The 16,936-nt window shown below is 41.8% G+C and overlaps 1 protein-coding gene across 12 annotated transcripts in view; it reads left to right on the forward strand.

Annotated features, from left to right (window-relative positions):
* CIT (citron rho-interacting serine/threonine kinase) overlaps positions 1-16,936 on the forward strand; it is a 72,699-nt gene that overhangs the window by 52,567 nt on the left and 3,196 nt on the right. For 9 of the 12 annotated variants that reach the window (XM_071816225.1, XM_065851791.2, XM_071816228.1 and 6 more), the window contains 22 exons: positions 1,781-1,978; positions 2,448-2,641; positions 3,143-3,278; positions 3,700-3,804; positions 4,946-5,086; positions 5,275-5,382; positions 6,095-6,257; positions 6,503-6,667; positions 7,865-8,002; positions 8,277-8,457; positions 8,660-8,751; positions 9,048-9,152; positions 10,029-10,198; positions 11,134-11,214; positions 11,413-11,548; positions 12,755-12,894; positions 13,752-13,844; positions 14,452-14,560; positions 14,696-14,824; positions 15,441-15,521; positions 16,125-16,203; positions 16,326-16,508. In XM_071816225.1, coding sequence (XP_071672326.1) covers positions 1,781-1,978; positions 2,448-2,641; positions 3,143-3,278; positions 3,700-3,804; positions 4,946-5,086; positions 5,275-5,382; positions 6,095-6,257; positions 6,503-6,667; positions 7,865-8,002; positions 8,277-8,457; positions 8,660-8,751; positions 9,048-9,152; positions 10,029-10,198; positions 11,134-11,214; positions 11,413-11,548; positions 12,755-12,894; positions 13,752-13,844; positions 14,452-14,560; positions 14,696-14,824; positions 15,441-15,521; positions 16,125-16,203; positions 16,326-16,508 — 2,927 coding nt within the window. The remainder of the gene's footprint in view (positions 1-1,780; positions 1,979-2,447; positions 2,642-3,142; positions 3,279-3,699; positions 3,805-4,945; positions 5,087-5,274; positions 5,383-6,094; positions 6,258-6,502; positions 6,668-7,864; positions 8,003-8,276; positions 8,458-8,659; positions 8,752-9,047; positions 9,153-10,028; positions 10,199-11,133; positions 11,215-11,412; positions 11,549-12,754; positions 12,895-13,751; positions 13,845-14,451; positions 14,561-14,695; positions 14,825-15,440; positions 15,522-16,124; positions 16,204-16,325; positions 16,509-16,936) is intronic. The other 3 variants (XM_071816229.1, XM_071816232.1, XM_065851797.2) reach the window with 1 other exon arrangement.

Consider the following 16,936-nt stretch of genomic DNA (forward strand, 5'->3'; position numbering starts at 1 on the left):
GAGACTCAGTTTTTTAATGATGGGTTGGTGTGGGAAGGAGAGGAATGCAGACTGTGCAACGTCCAACTACTCTGCAGCTACTAACGAGAGCAACGTACCTCAGGCTAAGGCATGATGAGTTTTGGGAGACTGAGATCTCCATGTAAGGTATGTTTCAAGCCACAGATGTTGTCTGTTATGGAAAGGGGAAGAAAGTGAGGAGTTCATTGCTGTATGTTGATCAAACAGGCAGAGATAGGAGTCTGGTGTCTATCTGCAGCTGTGTTCATTAAGAGCCTTGGTATTCTGCTCCACTACAATTGTTGGTCTGTCTCCACTGGAAAAGCGAGAGTGCTCAAGAAACAACCACACAATCAGATTTTCATTAGAGATGTTGTGTTTTATGAATCATCTTGATTGGAACCTAAACAGATGGGCAGCAGGAACTCCCCTCACCCCGCGGGGAGTCGCGTCACTTGGACTTTCCTGCTGACAGTTTAAAAATCCAAACCTGTTAATTTAGGTCTAGGAGAGGCCTGGCAAAGGCTGCCAGTGTATGCAGTACAGATTCTTTAAAAAGAAATGGTTGTCATCTTTCCAGAGGGCCCGGAAGAGCTGTGTGCTCTGTGCTCCTCTGCTTTAGATATTTAAGTCCTTGTCTTCTGTAGGAAATTGGAACATTTCAATTGGAATGTGTGGCCAGCTGTGTTCTGGGATTTTAATTTTTCGCATTTAATGAAGTATCTTCTTCACTTTTCTTTGACATCTAGGCAAAAATGCCTCTAGAGCATATTTGTTATAGTTGATTATGAGTTCTACAGAGCTTTCCAGATTCTAGAATTCTTTTTATTAAGGTGGTTTCAAGATGATACTGCAGTTCCTTTCTTGTCTGTTGTGATGCCGTTGGTTTTGAGTCAGGAGGTCCACCCACCCACCCACCCATCCATCCATCCATCCAGTGCTCATGGCCTTTCAGTCATGAAAATGGGACTCCGAAAATGGCCCCATCATCGTTCATATTTTTCTTTCAATTGAAGAGGAATGTGGTTTAGAGCGTATAGTATAATGCTATTCTGATTAAACAAATGGACGCTTCCACTTCATTAGAGGCCAGGCTATTGCCTGGGTGGAATTTTTGCTTTTCACTGATTGTTGTGCTGCCACACTTTTTTTATTTCTTCATTTATCCTGGGCTACCATCCATAATGCTGGTCTTTTGATAGAAAATATTGCTTAAAATTTCTCTGCTTTTCCTGGTTCCATAGAGTGTAACATCTAGTCATATAAAGGATTGCTAGACAGATTCATCAGGTTGTACAGCTTCCATTGCACCTCTTGTTCAGTTCTCTTAAATATCACACTTTGAAAGCCTCTCTGAGAGGTATTTGCCTCGTTTCACTTGAGGAGAAATTGAGGCAAATCAGGTAAAGTGCTTTGGCAGAGGCTCCTTGTCAGTCAGCAGCAGATCTGAGGATACAACCAAACCCCTGACTCTCAATCCAGTGCTTTGGATGTGACAGTTCTCTCTCAAATAATAAATTGCCTTGCAGCGTGTTTATACTCTAAACCAAATAAAAAATAAATCAAGCTATTTTCTGTAAGAAACAAAAACCCCTATTCCTCTTCGGAGTGCACTCCTGTGCATAAAATCTGCTATTACAATATTGCTTTTGTTTAAATCTGAAAAAATTTAAAAGCCAGGTCATCTCCTTGCTTGGCAATAAATGGTTCTGTGAGAGGAGAACACTTCTTCAAAACACTGTACTCACTGACAGGTGATTTAATTTCTTTTTCCTTCCAGGTGATTACGGATCTGGAAGAGCAGCTGAACCAGCTCAGTGAAGACAACGCAGAACTGAACAACCAGAATTTCTTCCTGTCCAAACAACTCGATGAGGCCTCAGGGGCCAACGATGAGGTTGTCCAGCTGCGCAGTGAAGTTGACCATCTCCGGCGGGAGATCACCGAGAGGGAGATGCAGCTCACCAGTCAGAAACAAGTAAGGCTTTATCAGGCTGGGTCACAGTCTCTTGGTCATCGCTGGTCAGTTCTCTGAAAGGCAAAATATTCTTTTCAATTTGGAAACCTGTAAGGAATGAATATGCTTCCAGGGGCAATGGCTTAAGCCTTCCTTCCCAGAGCACTTGAGTGAATGGAACTTTTTGGTATTTCCCATTGTATTTTTGTGCAATTTTCTTTAGAAATGTTGCACTCTGGAGATACTGTAACTTAGAATTATTCATTTGAATGTTGTGACCCTGGAAATTTTGAAATTTTTATAATGAGAAAGAACTGACATTAACGACAATCACAAGTGAATGTATGGAAGCCCTGAAATAAACGGGTTGTGATTTACCAGCTTATGTTTGCTGCCAATTTGCATGTACTGTAATTTAAATGGTAAGGCTGAAGCTTAAAGTGCACGCTTGCTGTGGGATGTGAGAATTGATAGGAGGATTTATTTTTAGACTATGGAGGCCTTGAAGACAACATGTACGATGCTGGAAGAGCAAGTAATGGACTTGGAGGCCCTGAATGATGAACTCTTGGAGAAAGAGCGGCAGTGGGAAGCATGGAGAAACGTTCTAGGGGATGAGAAGTCCCAGTTTGAATGTCGAGTTAGAGAGTTACAGAGGATGCTGGATACTGAGAAGCAGAGCAGGTCTGTCCTCCCTCCTCCTCCTTTTATTAACTTTTATGAAAATGCTCTATAGAAGCTAGTACAAAAATTATATTTAGAATGGGAGTTGGAACTAAATATAAATTCTCGTGAGGTAGTTCTAAAAATGGATTATTAGTTAATAGTCATTCACCAGTGATATTGTTCCTTCTGTTTCTTTGCAAGTGAGCGATTCGTGGGGAGTGTTGCTTATCATTGTAATTTATAAATGTCTTGATTTCTTATCTTCTACTTTATTATATGGAAAAATAGTCTTTGCTCCTAACTGTTCCTGTGGGGTCTTGATATTTTCAGGCTCTAGTTCCAGCAGGGGCAGGAACAGGGTTATATAATAGAAAAGTGTTTCAGCAAACAGTCTGGCTTTATGAAGTAACATCTTGAATTTGAGGCAATCCCCTGAAAGAGTTATTGATGCCACTGCATGCTAGGAAGAGGTCGAGCCCAGCAGGGAGTTAGGTAACATTATTTTCCATTTTAATACAGAGTGAGAGCAGATCAGCGTATTACTGAATCTCGCCAGGTGGTAGAACTGGCTGTCAAAGAACACAAGGCAGAGATTCTGGCCCTCCAGCAAGCACTAAAGGAACAAAAACTCAAAGCTGAGAGCCTTTCTGATAAGGTAAGTCTCTTTCAACCCTAGACTTTCATAATAAGATGAGATAGTTTTCTAGAGATATTACTTGTAGAAATGTTGGTTTGAGCAGCTTTTTCAAGATGTTAGAGCAAATTAAAAAGACTGGAGGTCATAGAATAGAAGTCTATCTTCAAGCCAAAGACCTCTGATTTCCCTTTGAAAAGGACTAAAGCAGAAAGCAGCCCGTGGTGCCTGGAGCATACACTGAAGTCCTTCAATAACTCGGTATCTGCATTTGAGCAATGGCTTAGCAAAATGTTCGGTTGGTTTTCCCCCTTATAGTAAGATAAGGATAGTTATATCAGTTTTCTTTAGTGTGTGCTTGGTGAAGCTGGACTTTAAGATTGTGGAATGCTGTATTTGTTAGTGTTTGATGTTATTCTGACCATCTGTCCCACCTGCGTAGCTCAATGACCTGGAGAAGAAACATGCCATGTTGGAGATGAACGCACGCAGTTTACAACAGAAGCTTGAGACAGAAAGGGAGCTCAAGCAGAGGCTTCTGGAGGAGGTAACCTTGGACATTCACATTAGAACTTCACAAGAAGGTTCCACCTCTTGATGGGGGCAAGTTGTGTGATCAGCAGTGTTACCCATCCAGCTTTCAGCTGTGTAACTGGGGAGATTATTGAAGTTGGAGGTTTTTTTTTTTTTGCTTAAAACTTCACAAAGCACGCAGCCATGTCGGGGAGCAGTACAAGTGACAACTGCTCCTCAAGGGCTCTGAGCAGACCAAGGGCAAGGGCTGTAGCTCAAGGCCAGCTCTGAGCCAATGTGCTGGCCACAGATGAGGCTTCTCACAGCTCTTTGGTCATAGTTGAGCTTGGTTCCCAGAAGCCTGGTCCAATGTTATACACCTGCACCATCTCAGTGAGACACTGAATGCAGCAGCAGGGGAAGAGGTTGCAGAGGAGGATTTTGGGGAAGGGGTGGTGACAGGTGATTAGACAGGGCAATTAGAGCCTTTGGGTGTACTTGGGGTACTGACAAGTCATCCCAGAGCTTAGAACTCCATTATGCTTCAGAGTAAAAGATTTCTGGTGCTTGCTTCGTAACATATGAGCGTTAATGGTTTTCATACTCAGGGACTTTCTCATCAAGAAAGTATAAAACCAGAAAGAATTGGGAGTAGTTTATTGTGTGCTCTGTTCTTAATTGGAGACAAAGATGCAAACAATTAGACATAATTTTCCTTATCTCATATAACTATAGAGGAAAGAGTTTATCCTGGTTTATAGGAAATAATATTTTTTCTTTTATTACAAAGAACTGAGATGGTTTCTGGTGATTGTACAGAGAGCTTGAGAAAATGGCCTTGAGAAATTCTTCACGCGTGTGCCGTCTTATCGGCAGTTAAAAGGTTTTAAATGCTTCAAAAAGCAAATAACTGGAACATGCAGTTGAAAGAAATGGTGTTGCTGCAAATTAATATAAATACACTACACAGAAATGCTTGTTTAGCCATAACATGTTCTGAAAGGAAGGAAAACTTCTGGAATGTGGTAATTTTCCAGGCTTTGAAGAATTGTGTGTTAATGTTTAAGTTCCGAAATGGTGCAGATTTTACAAGGAGTGATAACATTTAATCATTTTTCTTTAAAAACGAGCAAACAACCAAACCGAAACACTGGCCTTCGTTTTCCTGTTAACAGCAGGCAAAGCTGCAGCAGCAAATGGATCTGCAAAAGAATCACATCTTCCGCCTCACGCAAGGGCTGCAAGAGGCTCTGGATCGAGCAGATCTTCTGAAAACAGAAAGGAGTGACCTGGAATATCAGCTGGAAAACATTCAGGTGAGGGTGAGGAAAGAGTGGGCAGGACTGTGCTCCCCGTCCTGAAACCCCCTCCGTGTGGGGCGCTGGGGTGTGATCCGCCGTGTCTGTGTGACACCTCCCACTGACTGTTTTTAGCCCTGTTCTGATACCGAGTTTTCTGTTTCTTCTGTAAAGATTCAATTTCTATGTGTGTGCGTGGTTCGCAGGTTCTCTATTCCCATGAAAAAGTGAAAATGGAGGGCACTATTTCTCAGCAAACCAAACTCATTGATTTCCTGCAGGCAAAGATGGACCAACCAGCAAAAAAGAAAAAGGTGGGTGAAAAAGGTTTGAGAGGCATGGAATCAGATGGTGGTTTTGTAATTAGTTATGTGCTGTGTATTCATAATATTCTGTCTTATCTTTCTTTGTGTAACACAAATGTGCCCTCATTTAAGAGCATTCTGAGTCACTGAATGCGAATGTTACTACACAGAATTTACTCTTTGTTGCTTTTGCAGTATTTTGTTATGCCTACAATACTTAATTACTACCCAGTAGCCACACTTCAGTGAGGCTGTAGGAATACAGAATTTTAACTGTGGTTTTTGTTTTGTTTTGTTTTTTTAATGGTAAGTATGTACGTGTGTATGAGCAGATGTTGTATCTAGAGTGGTTGTCTTGTAGTTGCAGCATAGGATTGACTAGTCAGGCAATGTGACTTGTGTCACATCTTTGTCATAAGCCATTCTGTTATTTTGAACTAAGTAATTTAATTTTAACCACCTATTTTGAGCTCCTCTGTTTAGATGCTTTCGGAAACTCAAGGTGTGAGTACTAACAGGTAACGTATGATGTCCCTCTTTAAATTAATCCATATCTCAACATTTTCTCTCCAGTGCCAATATGAACTAAAAGTCCATCCTTACGCATATCAGAATTGCCATTGGGCCCTCTGGCCGGGCTGCCACTAGCTAGTTGCACTGTGCCTAGTTTAAGCCATCTCTTACTAGGAGTTAGGAGTTGTCTGTGTGTTTCTGTTGCTAGGGCCTGTTTAGTCGGCGGAAAGAGGACCCTTCTTTACCCACACAGGTTCCCCTGCAATACAATGAGCTGAAAGTGGCACTGGAGAAGGAGAAGGCTCGTTCTGCTGAGCTGGAGGAGGCTCTACAGAAAACACGCATTGAACTCAGATCTGCTCGCGAAGAAGGTAGGGGTTAACAGAAAAGGTGAATCTGGAAGGAGACACACGTTTTTGGTCTGAAAACATGCCTTTAATTGTGTGCCACCATAGCAATGGCATATGTTGTTTAATTCTTACCTACTGCTGTGAAGATGCAGTAAGGCTACACTTTTTTCTGTGGGTGGTAACCACTGAATGGTTACACAGAACCAGTGCTGTGAACTCTGTTTCATATCGGTTATGTTAATGTGTGGCATTTATCTTGTCTGTAGCCGCTCATCGGAAAATATCAGACCACCCTCATCCATCCACGCCAGCCACGGCCAGGCAGCAGATCATCATGTCTGCCATAGTGCGCTCGCCAGAGCACCAGCCCACTCCCATCAGTTTGCTCGCTCCGCCCTCCAGCCGCAGGAAGGAATCTTCCACACCAGAGGGTACGTTCTGGGTGAACTGTTCTGTTTGTGGTTTTCTGTCTACTGTTTCCATGCTCTCTTTTTCTTTTTTTTTTCAATTTCAAACCCAGATTTTTTTTATGATAGGGATATTTTGCTTTAGTTTTTGGGTTGAAGTTCTCTGTTTGGACTACATAATTTAATTCTGAAAACTTCAACGATAAAGTAATGATTGGTATGAATTGTTTTAAGAGCATGTTTATTTAAAAGGAGTGTGTTTCTGTACTACTCTGCATTGATCAAAAGGATTTATGGCTGTTTCCTTAGCAGTTATATTTTTACTTGTCTAAACTGCAGAGTAGAAAGATTCTATCAAGACTTTTTGTAAAGGGAAAAGTCTTCAGTTAGGCATACAAGGGGGATACTGGGTCAAAGACCACATTGATATAATATTAACTGGAAAAAGGGGATACCCTTCCATATCCTTGAGAATGGAGGGGAGAGGATCATCAGAAAAAAATTAAAGGATTGAGGGCTCTGCTCATTTATTCTTAGTTAACCAATATTGCAGAGTGAGACTCTGAACTAAAACCTCCAGCCTGTAGCTGGAAAAAGCCAGAACCCACAAACTGGTCCAACCATCACAGACAGTTGGGGAGACACAGGGTGCTGGATGGGTGCGTGACATTGGCATGGGGAGAAGTCCCCAGGGCAGATCATGGGCAGTGAGGAGAATCATGTTCACCAGTACATAATGCCTTGAAAGATGAACTGTGTCAGTATAGATCTATATGTGCTTTAAGAGATGCCAGTGCTGGTGGCTGCCATGAAGGCGGCCAGTGCTGCGTTGATCACAGCAGTACAGGTGTCGAAGGGTTTGTTGGCTGTAAGCAAAATTGAGAGATTAGTTTAGCACGTTGTAGGAATTGGACCTGGGTTCAGACTTGAAACGTAGATGTATTGATTGACATAATCTTGCTACAGCAAACGTGAGCCATTTCAGTGCCACAGTCTTCTCAAGCAGCACATTCTGCTCATCTGATAAGGTAATTACTGAGGTGTTAATGTAGCTTAAGATTTGCAGACTGCAAAGGCAAATAGACAGTGTCTACGTTCTGCAGGGCTTTGATGGAGATATGTAATCACTGTTTATTACCTTGGCTTTAATATGCCAAAACTTACCATAATTTTCATCCCTATCACAGTTTTCATCCTGATAATAAATTTTGTCCCTTTCAGAGTACAGCCGACGCCTGAAAGAGCGAATGCATCATAATATCCCACATCGTTTTAATGTGGGGCTAAATATGAGAGCAACAAAATGTGCTGTGTGTCTGGATACGGTGCACTTTGGACGGCAAGCATCTAAATGTCTTGGTAAGAGCAGAGTGTGCGCATAAACCAAGTGTAACTGGACGGTAGAATGAAAAGCGTCAGCTGCCTAGAACAGATCTGCAGTGAAAGCTGAAGAAAGGCCCAAGTATGAAGACTTTGAATCTAGTTGGTGCAAACATTCTACATTAGGAAACATCTGACGGTTTAGAGTAGAAGATGATTCTTGGAAAAACTGGGCTTTGTGGGTTAGAAGTTGAGGCAGCTGTGTCATGATTTTTTGTCATTTAACAGAAGTTTTTCCTCTGTCCTTTGTCAGAATGCCAGGTGATGTGTCACCCAAAATGCTCAACTTGCTTGCCAGCCACTTGTGGACTGCCAGCAGAATATGCCACGCACTTCTCTGAAGCATTCTGCCGGGACAAAATGAATTCTCCCGGTCTGCAGCTGAAGGAGCCAAGCAGCAGTCTGCGCCTTGAAGGATGGATGAAAGTGCCAAGGTATAAACATGAGTCTTGGTGCCATGTCAGGTGCTGAAACATTTGGAACAGATCCTTATATTATCGTGGCTCTTACAATGTGATAATCTGTACATGCCCATTACAATTAATTCTTGCCGCTGAAGTTTGCCTTTCTAGGAGTTCTGTTTTGTTTCGAATTCAGGCAGAAAATCCAACATGGCTTTGTGCTTGTTTTCTTCAGGAATAATAAACGTGGGCAACAGGGCTGGGACAGGAAGTATATTGTCCTGGAGGGAACGAAAGTGCTCATTTATGATGCAGAAGCAAGAGAAGGTAACTTTGCATTTCTAGGAAGAACATTTTTTATAATCTGCAGAAATTGTTTGATGAGTTGAGAGGTTTGAGGATGTTACCCTTTGCTGTGGCCATACCTAATTGAGCTAAATCTTCTGTAATAAGGCAACAATATTGCTTTTCCAAATCCTTAACAGTTGTGCTAGCTGGTATGTCGTAAAAATCCAGCTGTGAAACAAACAGAGTGTATCTGCGTATTTTGCTATCGCAATTATTTTCTTGCTGTTTACTTGTTTGTTCTTCTTTCCTAACGTGTCTCCCTGTTCTCCCTGCAGCTGGACAGAGGCCTCTGGAGGAGTTTGAGCTCTGCCTCCCTGACGGTGACGTGACAGTTCACGGAGCTGTAGGAGCTACTGAACTTACCAATACAGCAAAGACAGGTGAGAATCTTATGTAGCTGAGGTCAAAGGGATTTCCTCTGGCTTGCCATCAGCTGGCATTCTGTTGGGCTGAACAGCATTTTCTCCCTTGAACTTTCACTCTGTAACTGTGTAATTTTGAGCTTACCTCTATTTGAATTAGGTGAATAGGTCAGTCATGTAGATTTAGTTACACGTAGGCGGTTGCTTCTGTCATGGTCATTGAACTGTGAATAATAATCATGAAGCCAAATGGAAGTAAATTTCAAGAGTTTTGTAACATACTTAGAAGCACTCTGTCTATTTACATTTCTTCTCTTAATGCTTTCTATCAAGTGTGAAGTGTCATAACTCTTGCCACCGTTGTGCTCTCACCAGAAAGTCATTAACTTAGAAATACTGCGGGGTGTATACAATCTCTTATTATGAAAAAATGTTGATGTTTTGATTTGTATGTATTGAATAGAACTGATGAAAAGATCATGTATGTCTTGTCTTTGACATTAAAGGATACAGATTGTTAACAACAAAGGTTTCCATAACCAATTTTTACAGATTTTTCTGGAACAGTACAGGGAAAACTTTAGTCAAGTGACTGGTTTTGTATTTTTTTTTACAATGGTATTTCTTTCTCTTTTGAATAAAAGGCAATATATTATTTTTATTTAGTACAGACAGCGTTGTATGTATGGTTTGCATACATCCAGCTAATATTTAGCTTTAAGTAGCTGGGCTGTGCAGGACCTGTAAAGGAGAAACCTATGTATAAATTGCCATGGTAACACTTCATGTTAAATACGACTTCTCTCCAATGAGGCTGAAAGGTGTTGATTTTAAGTCCACTGACAATATTCCAAAAACTAATCTAAGTCTTATTCTATCTATATAACATCTCAGATGTGCCATATATCCTAAAATTGGAGTCTCATCCACACACCACTTGCTGGCCTGGTAGAACACTCTACCTGTTAGCACCCAGCTTCCCTGACAAACAGCGCTGGGTCACAGCACTGGAATCAATAGTGGCAGGTGGGAGAGTTTCCAGAGAAAAAGCTGAGGCTGATGCTGTGAGTATCAAAGTTTCATTTAATAATAAAATATTCTGGGAGGGAGCAGAGTTTTGCAAAATGATTTTTCGGTGTTTGACATACTGAGGTTTAACCGAAGGTAAGTTATTACTTCTGCCTTATGATGTACGAACGGAGTACCAGGAAACTAGTTTGTGGTGAGAAGGATGCTTTATGTTACAATCCTCTTCTTTAGCCTCGGGGAGTGCAGTAAGAGGATCCCCAAGTTATCTGTCGTCTGTAATTCCAGCAAACAAAAACGGAAGAGCAGTTAGGACGTGGTTTAAATACAATCTCATAATGTACCACATCGAGTGAGCAAACCAAGAAAGAAAGAAAAAGGACCAAAAAGCTCTCTCCCCTCCCATTCTTACAGAGTTGGGGGTTTTTTGTTTCTTGGGGGGGAGGGCTGTGTGTGGCTTTTAGTTAAGTTTTACTTCTCATAAGAGGTTAAACGGATTTGTTTTGGTTTTGCATAGCCTTTTTCATCATTGATGCACTGATAACTGTTTTCTGATAAAGGGAGATTTGGTTCTATAGCACTGCGTATTAGAATGTTAGTGCTGGAGGAGGGAAGATCTGACTCGCAGGAAATCATCTCTTTCCTCATGCTGGCATTCCCGTTGTCTCTGAGGAAAATACATCCTCCCACCAACTTTTGGACTCTTTTTAATCCATCCCCTAGGAAAATGTCAGTGCTTCATTGCAGGACACTGGGGGGAATGAAAAGGATAGGGACGGCAATAGGTTCTCGGGTAGATAACAGTTTACTAATTCTTTTGTAGGTGGTACCCCTGCAATATTTAGCTTTCTGAGATAAAGAAATCTGTGCCAAGCTTTTTGCCTGTCTGAAATGATGACCGTACATTGTTAAAATACTAATAGAGATAAAGATTAACTCAACAACAACAACAAAATCTTTCTGTCATTTGCAGAAATTGCTCGGCAACTCCCTGCTGAAGCTGGAGGGTGAAGACCGCTTGGATATAAATTGCACAATGCCCTTCAGTGACCAGGTAATGACAATGTTCAGCTGGGCCTCGCAGAGCACTGTCTGTTTCATTCATAGAAACGGTATCTGAAGAGCAACGTGTGTAACTACATACCTATTTGCTTTTTCTCTATGCTGGTAAACAGTATCCAGGTTTGCTCTTGCAGCATTCCTTGTTCTGCTTGTGTGGTGCTCATTTTATTTCTTCCTGTGGTCACTGCAGGTGGTACTGGTGGGTGCAGAAGAAGGTCTCTATGCTCTGAATGTACTGAAGAATTCCTTAACGCACATCCCAGGAATGGGTGCTGTCTTCCAAATTCACCTCATCAAGGATCTGGAGAAGCTACTCATGATAGCAGGTATGTGCTGCTCTGTGTGCTGCTGAAGCGTGTAGAGTTGGTCTGTACCGCCAGGAGGATTGCGCTGCCAGAGGGCCGGGCTTTCCTTTAGAGTCAGTGCAGGATTGTTTTCTTTTTTTAATTAGTTTATTGTCAGGAATAAATTTCTGTGGTTAACACAGTATTGCCTGAGCTTTTCCTGTAAATAAATATGTGAATGAAGGCTCAGTTAAACCTTCAGTAGAAAGTGATTTCTCAGTTTCCAGGGCTGAGGGAGAGATGAACCAGAAAGCAAGCATTCCCAGTTTGGGGGTTCATTTTAAGTTCAGTGTAACAAGTGTTGAGCTGGTTAGTGAGCTTGGCTCTTCCTAAACCTTTCTTTTTGACATAGTTAACCATTTGAGGATGACAATGTCATCACTGTGGCCGAGGGCCAACAACTCAACCTCTCTTGCTCTAAACACTAATCCATGTAACAAAACTGAGAATTCTTTCATGGTTTGTTTAAGATTCCCTTATGAAAGAAACACCAGCTTTAATCTCTCCATCTGTGGTTTTCCAGAGATAATCCTTCCTACACTGATGTGGGCATGCTAAACATCAGGGCGTATCTTCATCTGAAAGCCCAAATTATCAAGTGTCCCTATGACATTTGTTTGGAAGGAAAAGCAAATTCTTTCTCTTGTTCTGTTTGTTCTGCATTTTCCCCCTTGTAAAGAGAAAAAAGCAACTGAAAAAAGAAAATCTTACGCAAAATGAGGAGGCAGCTATGTCAATGTATCACCAGACTTCTGAGAACTGCGCTTGGTCTGTAACGCAGTTTTTTTAGGGCACTTCTTGGAAATCCACAGCCAGTTCTGGTGGCACAGAGAGGCTAAAGAACCTTTTACTAAAGATGTTCTGCAGGGTAAAATAACACTTCCTGGCTAATTTTGAATAGTGTCCTAATGAGGCCACTGTGACCTGCTAGACCTTAGCAACACTAATAACCCTCAGAGAGAATGACTGTTCTCCCAGTGGATTTACTGCCTGTTGTGTGGTTGGGTTTTTGTACATTTTCTGTTTCACTTTTAATAGGAATAATATCGAATGAATTCTATATGGTACCTTGTGACTGTTACCACAGTAACAGCCTGTGGTGATAAGCTGCTGCTTAGGTAACACAACAGACCTTTGTAGACAATAGGGAATTTTCCCTTGATGAAATGTAACCATTTTTGTTTCCAGGAGAAGAAAGGGCTCTGTGTCTTGTTGATGTAAAGAAAGTGAAGCAATCTCTAGCCCAGTCTCACCTCCCAGCCCAGCCCGATATCTCACCGAATGTCTTTGAGGCTGTCAAAGGATGTCACCTGTTTGCTGCTGGCAAGGTAGGGCATGGCTCCCTCCCTTCAGACTGCACATAGTTTAATATTAATGACATCAGCATCTTTATTTCACTGGCAACAAATCCAAGGTCTATGTTCTCACTTTAAATCTTTTTCATTAAATAAGGAGAGTATAGGGGCTGAAGAGCGGCTGAGCTGGAGGCCGTATGGAGCATCAACTGCTGTACTGTATAAATCCAGTCAGGATGATGTGATGGTGTAGCCTACACTGCTACATAATAAGAAATACAACATATAGTATAACTGCCTCCTCACAGCTGACTTCAAGTTTGAGATTTATAATTAGTGAATTCCATCCACTGTTTCTTCTTGAATGTCATCTAACAGTTTCCAGGCCAGCAAATGTATTTAGGTGTTTGCATCACTGGATAACACTTGATATTTCCATTAGTTCCTAGTTTTAGTGTAGAACATTCAGCCACAGCAGAAATTCTCATTAACAGTCCATTCTACAGACTACTCTGACAACAAATGGAACATCATTCATTTCAAAGTGATGTTTAAGGTAACAGTTTCAGGGATTAAAAGTGAGGCCTAACCTGTTTGAATTTTTTATCCCTTTTAATGAAATATTTTTCTGTAGAAAACCTTATTTTTTATTAACTTCTTTCAAGTGTAAAAGAAATGATAGAAGCAGTTCAAATTCACGTTCTCTTTTGAGAATGTGAAGAGGCTTTTATAATTTCGCTAACTCACAAAAACTACCCTATTAAAAATGCATTTGCTTATCTCCACAAAGTTCTTTTTGTGGCAAGAGTACTCAGATCTGTTTCCCACGCTCAGCGTTGGAATGAATTCGTTATTACCATCCTGAACTCTGCTTGTAATCATCTTTGCAGGTTGAGAACAGTCTTTGTATCTGTGCAGCCATGCCCAATAAAGTGGTTGTTCTGCGGTACAACGAGAGCTTGAGCAAGTTCTGTATCAGAAAGGTAAGCTTGGTAACTCACATATTGCACCAAGACTTTGCTTTGGAGCAAGCATCTCTTTTTGCATGCCTAAGAACATTTGTTTGCCAGCTAAAATGATAACAAATTGCAACACTCACTAAAATTGGAGTAGGCAGCAATTGCCTTTAATAAGAGCTGGCTTATTTGAAGAGACACAGAACAGAACAGTGATTGTTGGATGTGTTAGGTCGTACAAAGAAGGACGGAAGATTGTGTTTGTTTGTCTTCCTTTAGCTTAAGGAGCCATCAAGCTGATTTCTTAAGTGTTAACGGCAGAGATGCTTTAGTGAGCCGATTCTTTCTGTTGGGAGAATCACAGCGAGGGACGTGCCCAGTGCCAAGAGTTCTGCTCCATGGGTTATACAAAGTTTGGGACATGGCTGGGGTCACTCCTGCTGCTGTTGTCTTGGGATCTTCCATTGGCCTTTGTAGCAGCTGCCCTGAATCCTGGTGACTTCAGGCTAGGAAGTGATTGTCCCAGAACAGCTTTTATAAAGAGAAATGTGGCAGTATATAATCTTCCAGAATAAGCAAAATCTGTAAACTGGTACAGGGAACTAATATTGGTCCATACTTGCCTCTTTTGCAGGAGATCGAAACCTCTGAGCCTTGCAGCTGCATCCATTTGACCACTTACAGCATCATCATTGGAACCAACAAGTTCTATGAAATCGAGATGAAGCAGTATACACTGGAAGGTAGGAGACATTTCCTGAGGAACGCACCAAGTGGCTCCACACATTCTTTTGGTGGGGCTTTTCTAAAGCAGTTTGGGGAAAAAAGAAAGTCAGTTGTTGCTGATCAAGCTCTTTTTTCCTCCATTCTCTTTGCAGAGTTTCTGGATAAAAATGACCACACTTTGGCCTCTGCTGTGTTTGCTGCTTCCACCAACAGTTTTCCAGTCAGTATCATCCAGGTGAACCCAACAGGGCAGCGGGAGGAGTATCTGCTGTGTTTCCATGGTAAGTGGTGGATGGTTGTGCAGATGTTGCACCACATCTGTTCTCTCATACATGAACTGCCATTCTGCTGGAAAGAAAAGCCGAACATAGACAACTTTCTAGGACCTGTAATGAATATTTGTTGCAGGCTGTGAATCTAAGAGCCCTGAAGGGTTGTGTGTGGTGGGTTACACAGTAAGATGCGCAGGGCATTGGCACTACAGTAACGCTGCTCATTTTGGTCATTGTGCTTCTGGCTTCAAGGTCTCGGCGCCTGTGGATCAGTTGCCACACACAGGCTTCGGTGCCTAAAGGGGAGGGGTTGTAATCAATGGTAAGTGCAAACAGGTGTTTGATTATCCTGATAAAATGTTAAGGGCTTTTCTAGTTTTGGTTCTCTTGTCTGGTTTCCATACAGACAGATGAGAATTTTTAATCTTCTTGTGATGAAATAAAAGAGGGTGTTATTTGTTTGTATAGCTGCTTTTGTTGGCCCTCTAGGATAATGTCATGGAAATGTCAACTAGAGCACTTGAGGATTTCAAGACAGAAGACACCGTGTCCCTGTCAAATAGCCCATGGTCAGTCACCTTTGTCCCTCCAAAAATAAATGACATGGCATTGCTTTCCTTGGCAGAGTTTGGTGTCTTTGTGGATTCCTACGGAAGACGCAGTCGGACAGATGACCTGAAATGGAATCGCTTGCCCTTAGCCTTTGGTAGGTGTTGAGGGACATTCGCCTGGATTATGGGAATTACTGAACCTGGGGAGCATCCTTGTGGGACGGGTGTTGTTCACTCAGTGCTTCTGCTTCCTTTTCCCTCTCCCAAAAACTATGGAGATTTCCCATGGCTGAAGCTCATTATAAATCCAACTGGCAGACCTTCTGAAGTATAAGCCGTTTGAGGAAAACTAAACCAAAAAGTTATATTTTCTTAATGTTCCTAGTCTGACAATGACTGAGCTGGATAGTGGAATTTTTAACGATGCTTGGAGGTTTCTGAAACAGTCAAGAACATATAATGTCAGTGTGATTCCCTCAGGCTTTTTGCACTACCTGATGGGATTTTTGTTAATAGTCTGGTTTTAATGCCTTTTTCATGATACTTTGGTTAGTAAAATTCTTGAGATACAGTTTCAAAGCAATGATTCTTTAAGCTTAAATCTCCCTGTTTAGTAATAGCGTCTGTGTCTTATTACAGAAAATATATTCCATTAGTTTTCCCAAGGGGCCGTGAGGCTTTGTTGCACTCACTGATGCTTTTTAGAAGTTTCTAACAGATATTTTTTTGTTTTTCCTCCCTCTGTGGTGCTCCTTCAGCCTACAGGGAGCCCTACCTGTTTGTGACCCACTTCAATTCCCTTGAAGTGATTGAGATTCAGGCACGAGCTTCTCTAGGGTAAGTTGTTCTCTTCTCATTACTCTGAACAAACAGCACGTGCTGCAAGAACACGTGTACTTACTTCCAGGAAAAGGGACAGTGTTGTCATTGTAAAGTCTTTTTCCTGCAATTTTACCCAGAACTCCTGCACGAGCCCACTTGGAGATACCAAACCCACGGTACCTGGGGCCTGCAATTTCATCTGGAGCAATCTACTTGGCCTCCTCCTATCAAGACAAATTAAGGGTGATTTGCTGTAAGGGCAATCTAGTGAAGGAGACCAACAACGAGCAGCACCACAGAGGCTCTTCTGCTACACGCAGGTATGATGAAGTCCGTGTGTTGCGGTCCTTGTGAGCAAACTTTGCTCTAGATGGCTTCCCCCCACTCCAAGATGTTGAATGCCTTTGTTCCATTCTTAGAGACAGAGGCTGACGTTACCCAATTATTGTAATGCTGGAATGGAACAAGGAGTAGTCACTGACATTTTAAAATCAAGGCAAAGAAACACTAACCCTGTAGGAAGATGTGGGTAATCTCCACAAATGCTTTGTGATCTTCAGCTGTTTTACTTCTACCTTGTGATTTAGCTGTGACTTCAAAGCTTGGTGAGCTTAGATGCTGTTGCCAGGCCACTAAACATCACCTGACTGTAACAATCTCTAAAGCCCCTTTCTCTTCAATAATGAGGCTGCCTTAGGGAGGCAGTGTTGAGAAGCTGCAATATGATCTGCTCAGCAGCACGGCAATA

Source organism: Patagioenas fasciata, chromosome 17 (genome assembly GCF_037038585.1).
Source record: "Patagioenas fasciata isolate bPatFas1 chromosome 17, bPatFas1.hap1, whole genome shotgun sequence".
Lineage (NCBI taxonomy): Eukaryota > Metazoa > Chordata > Aves > Columbiformes > Columbidae > Patagioenas > Patagioenas fasciata.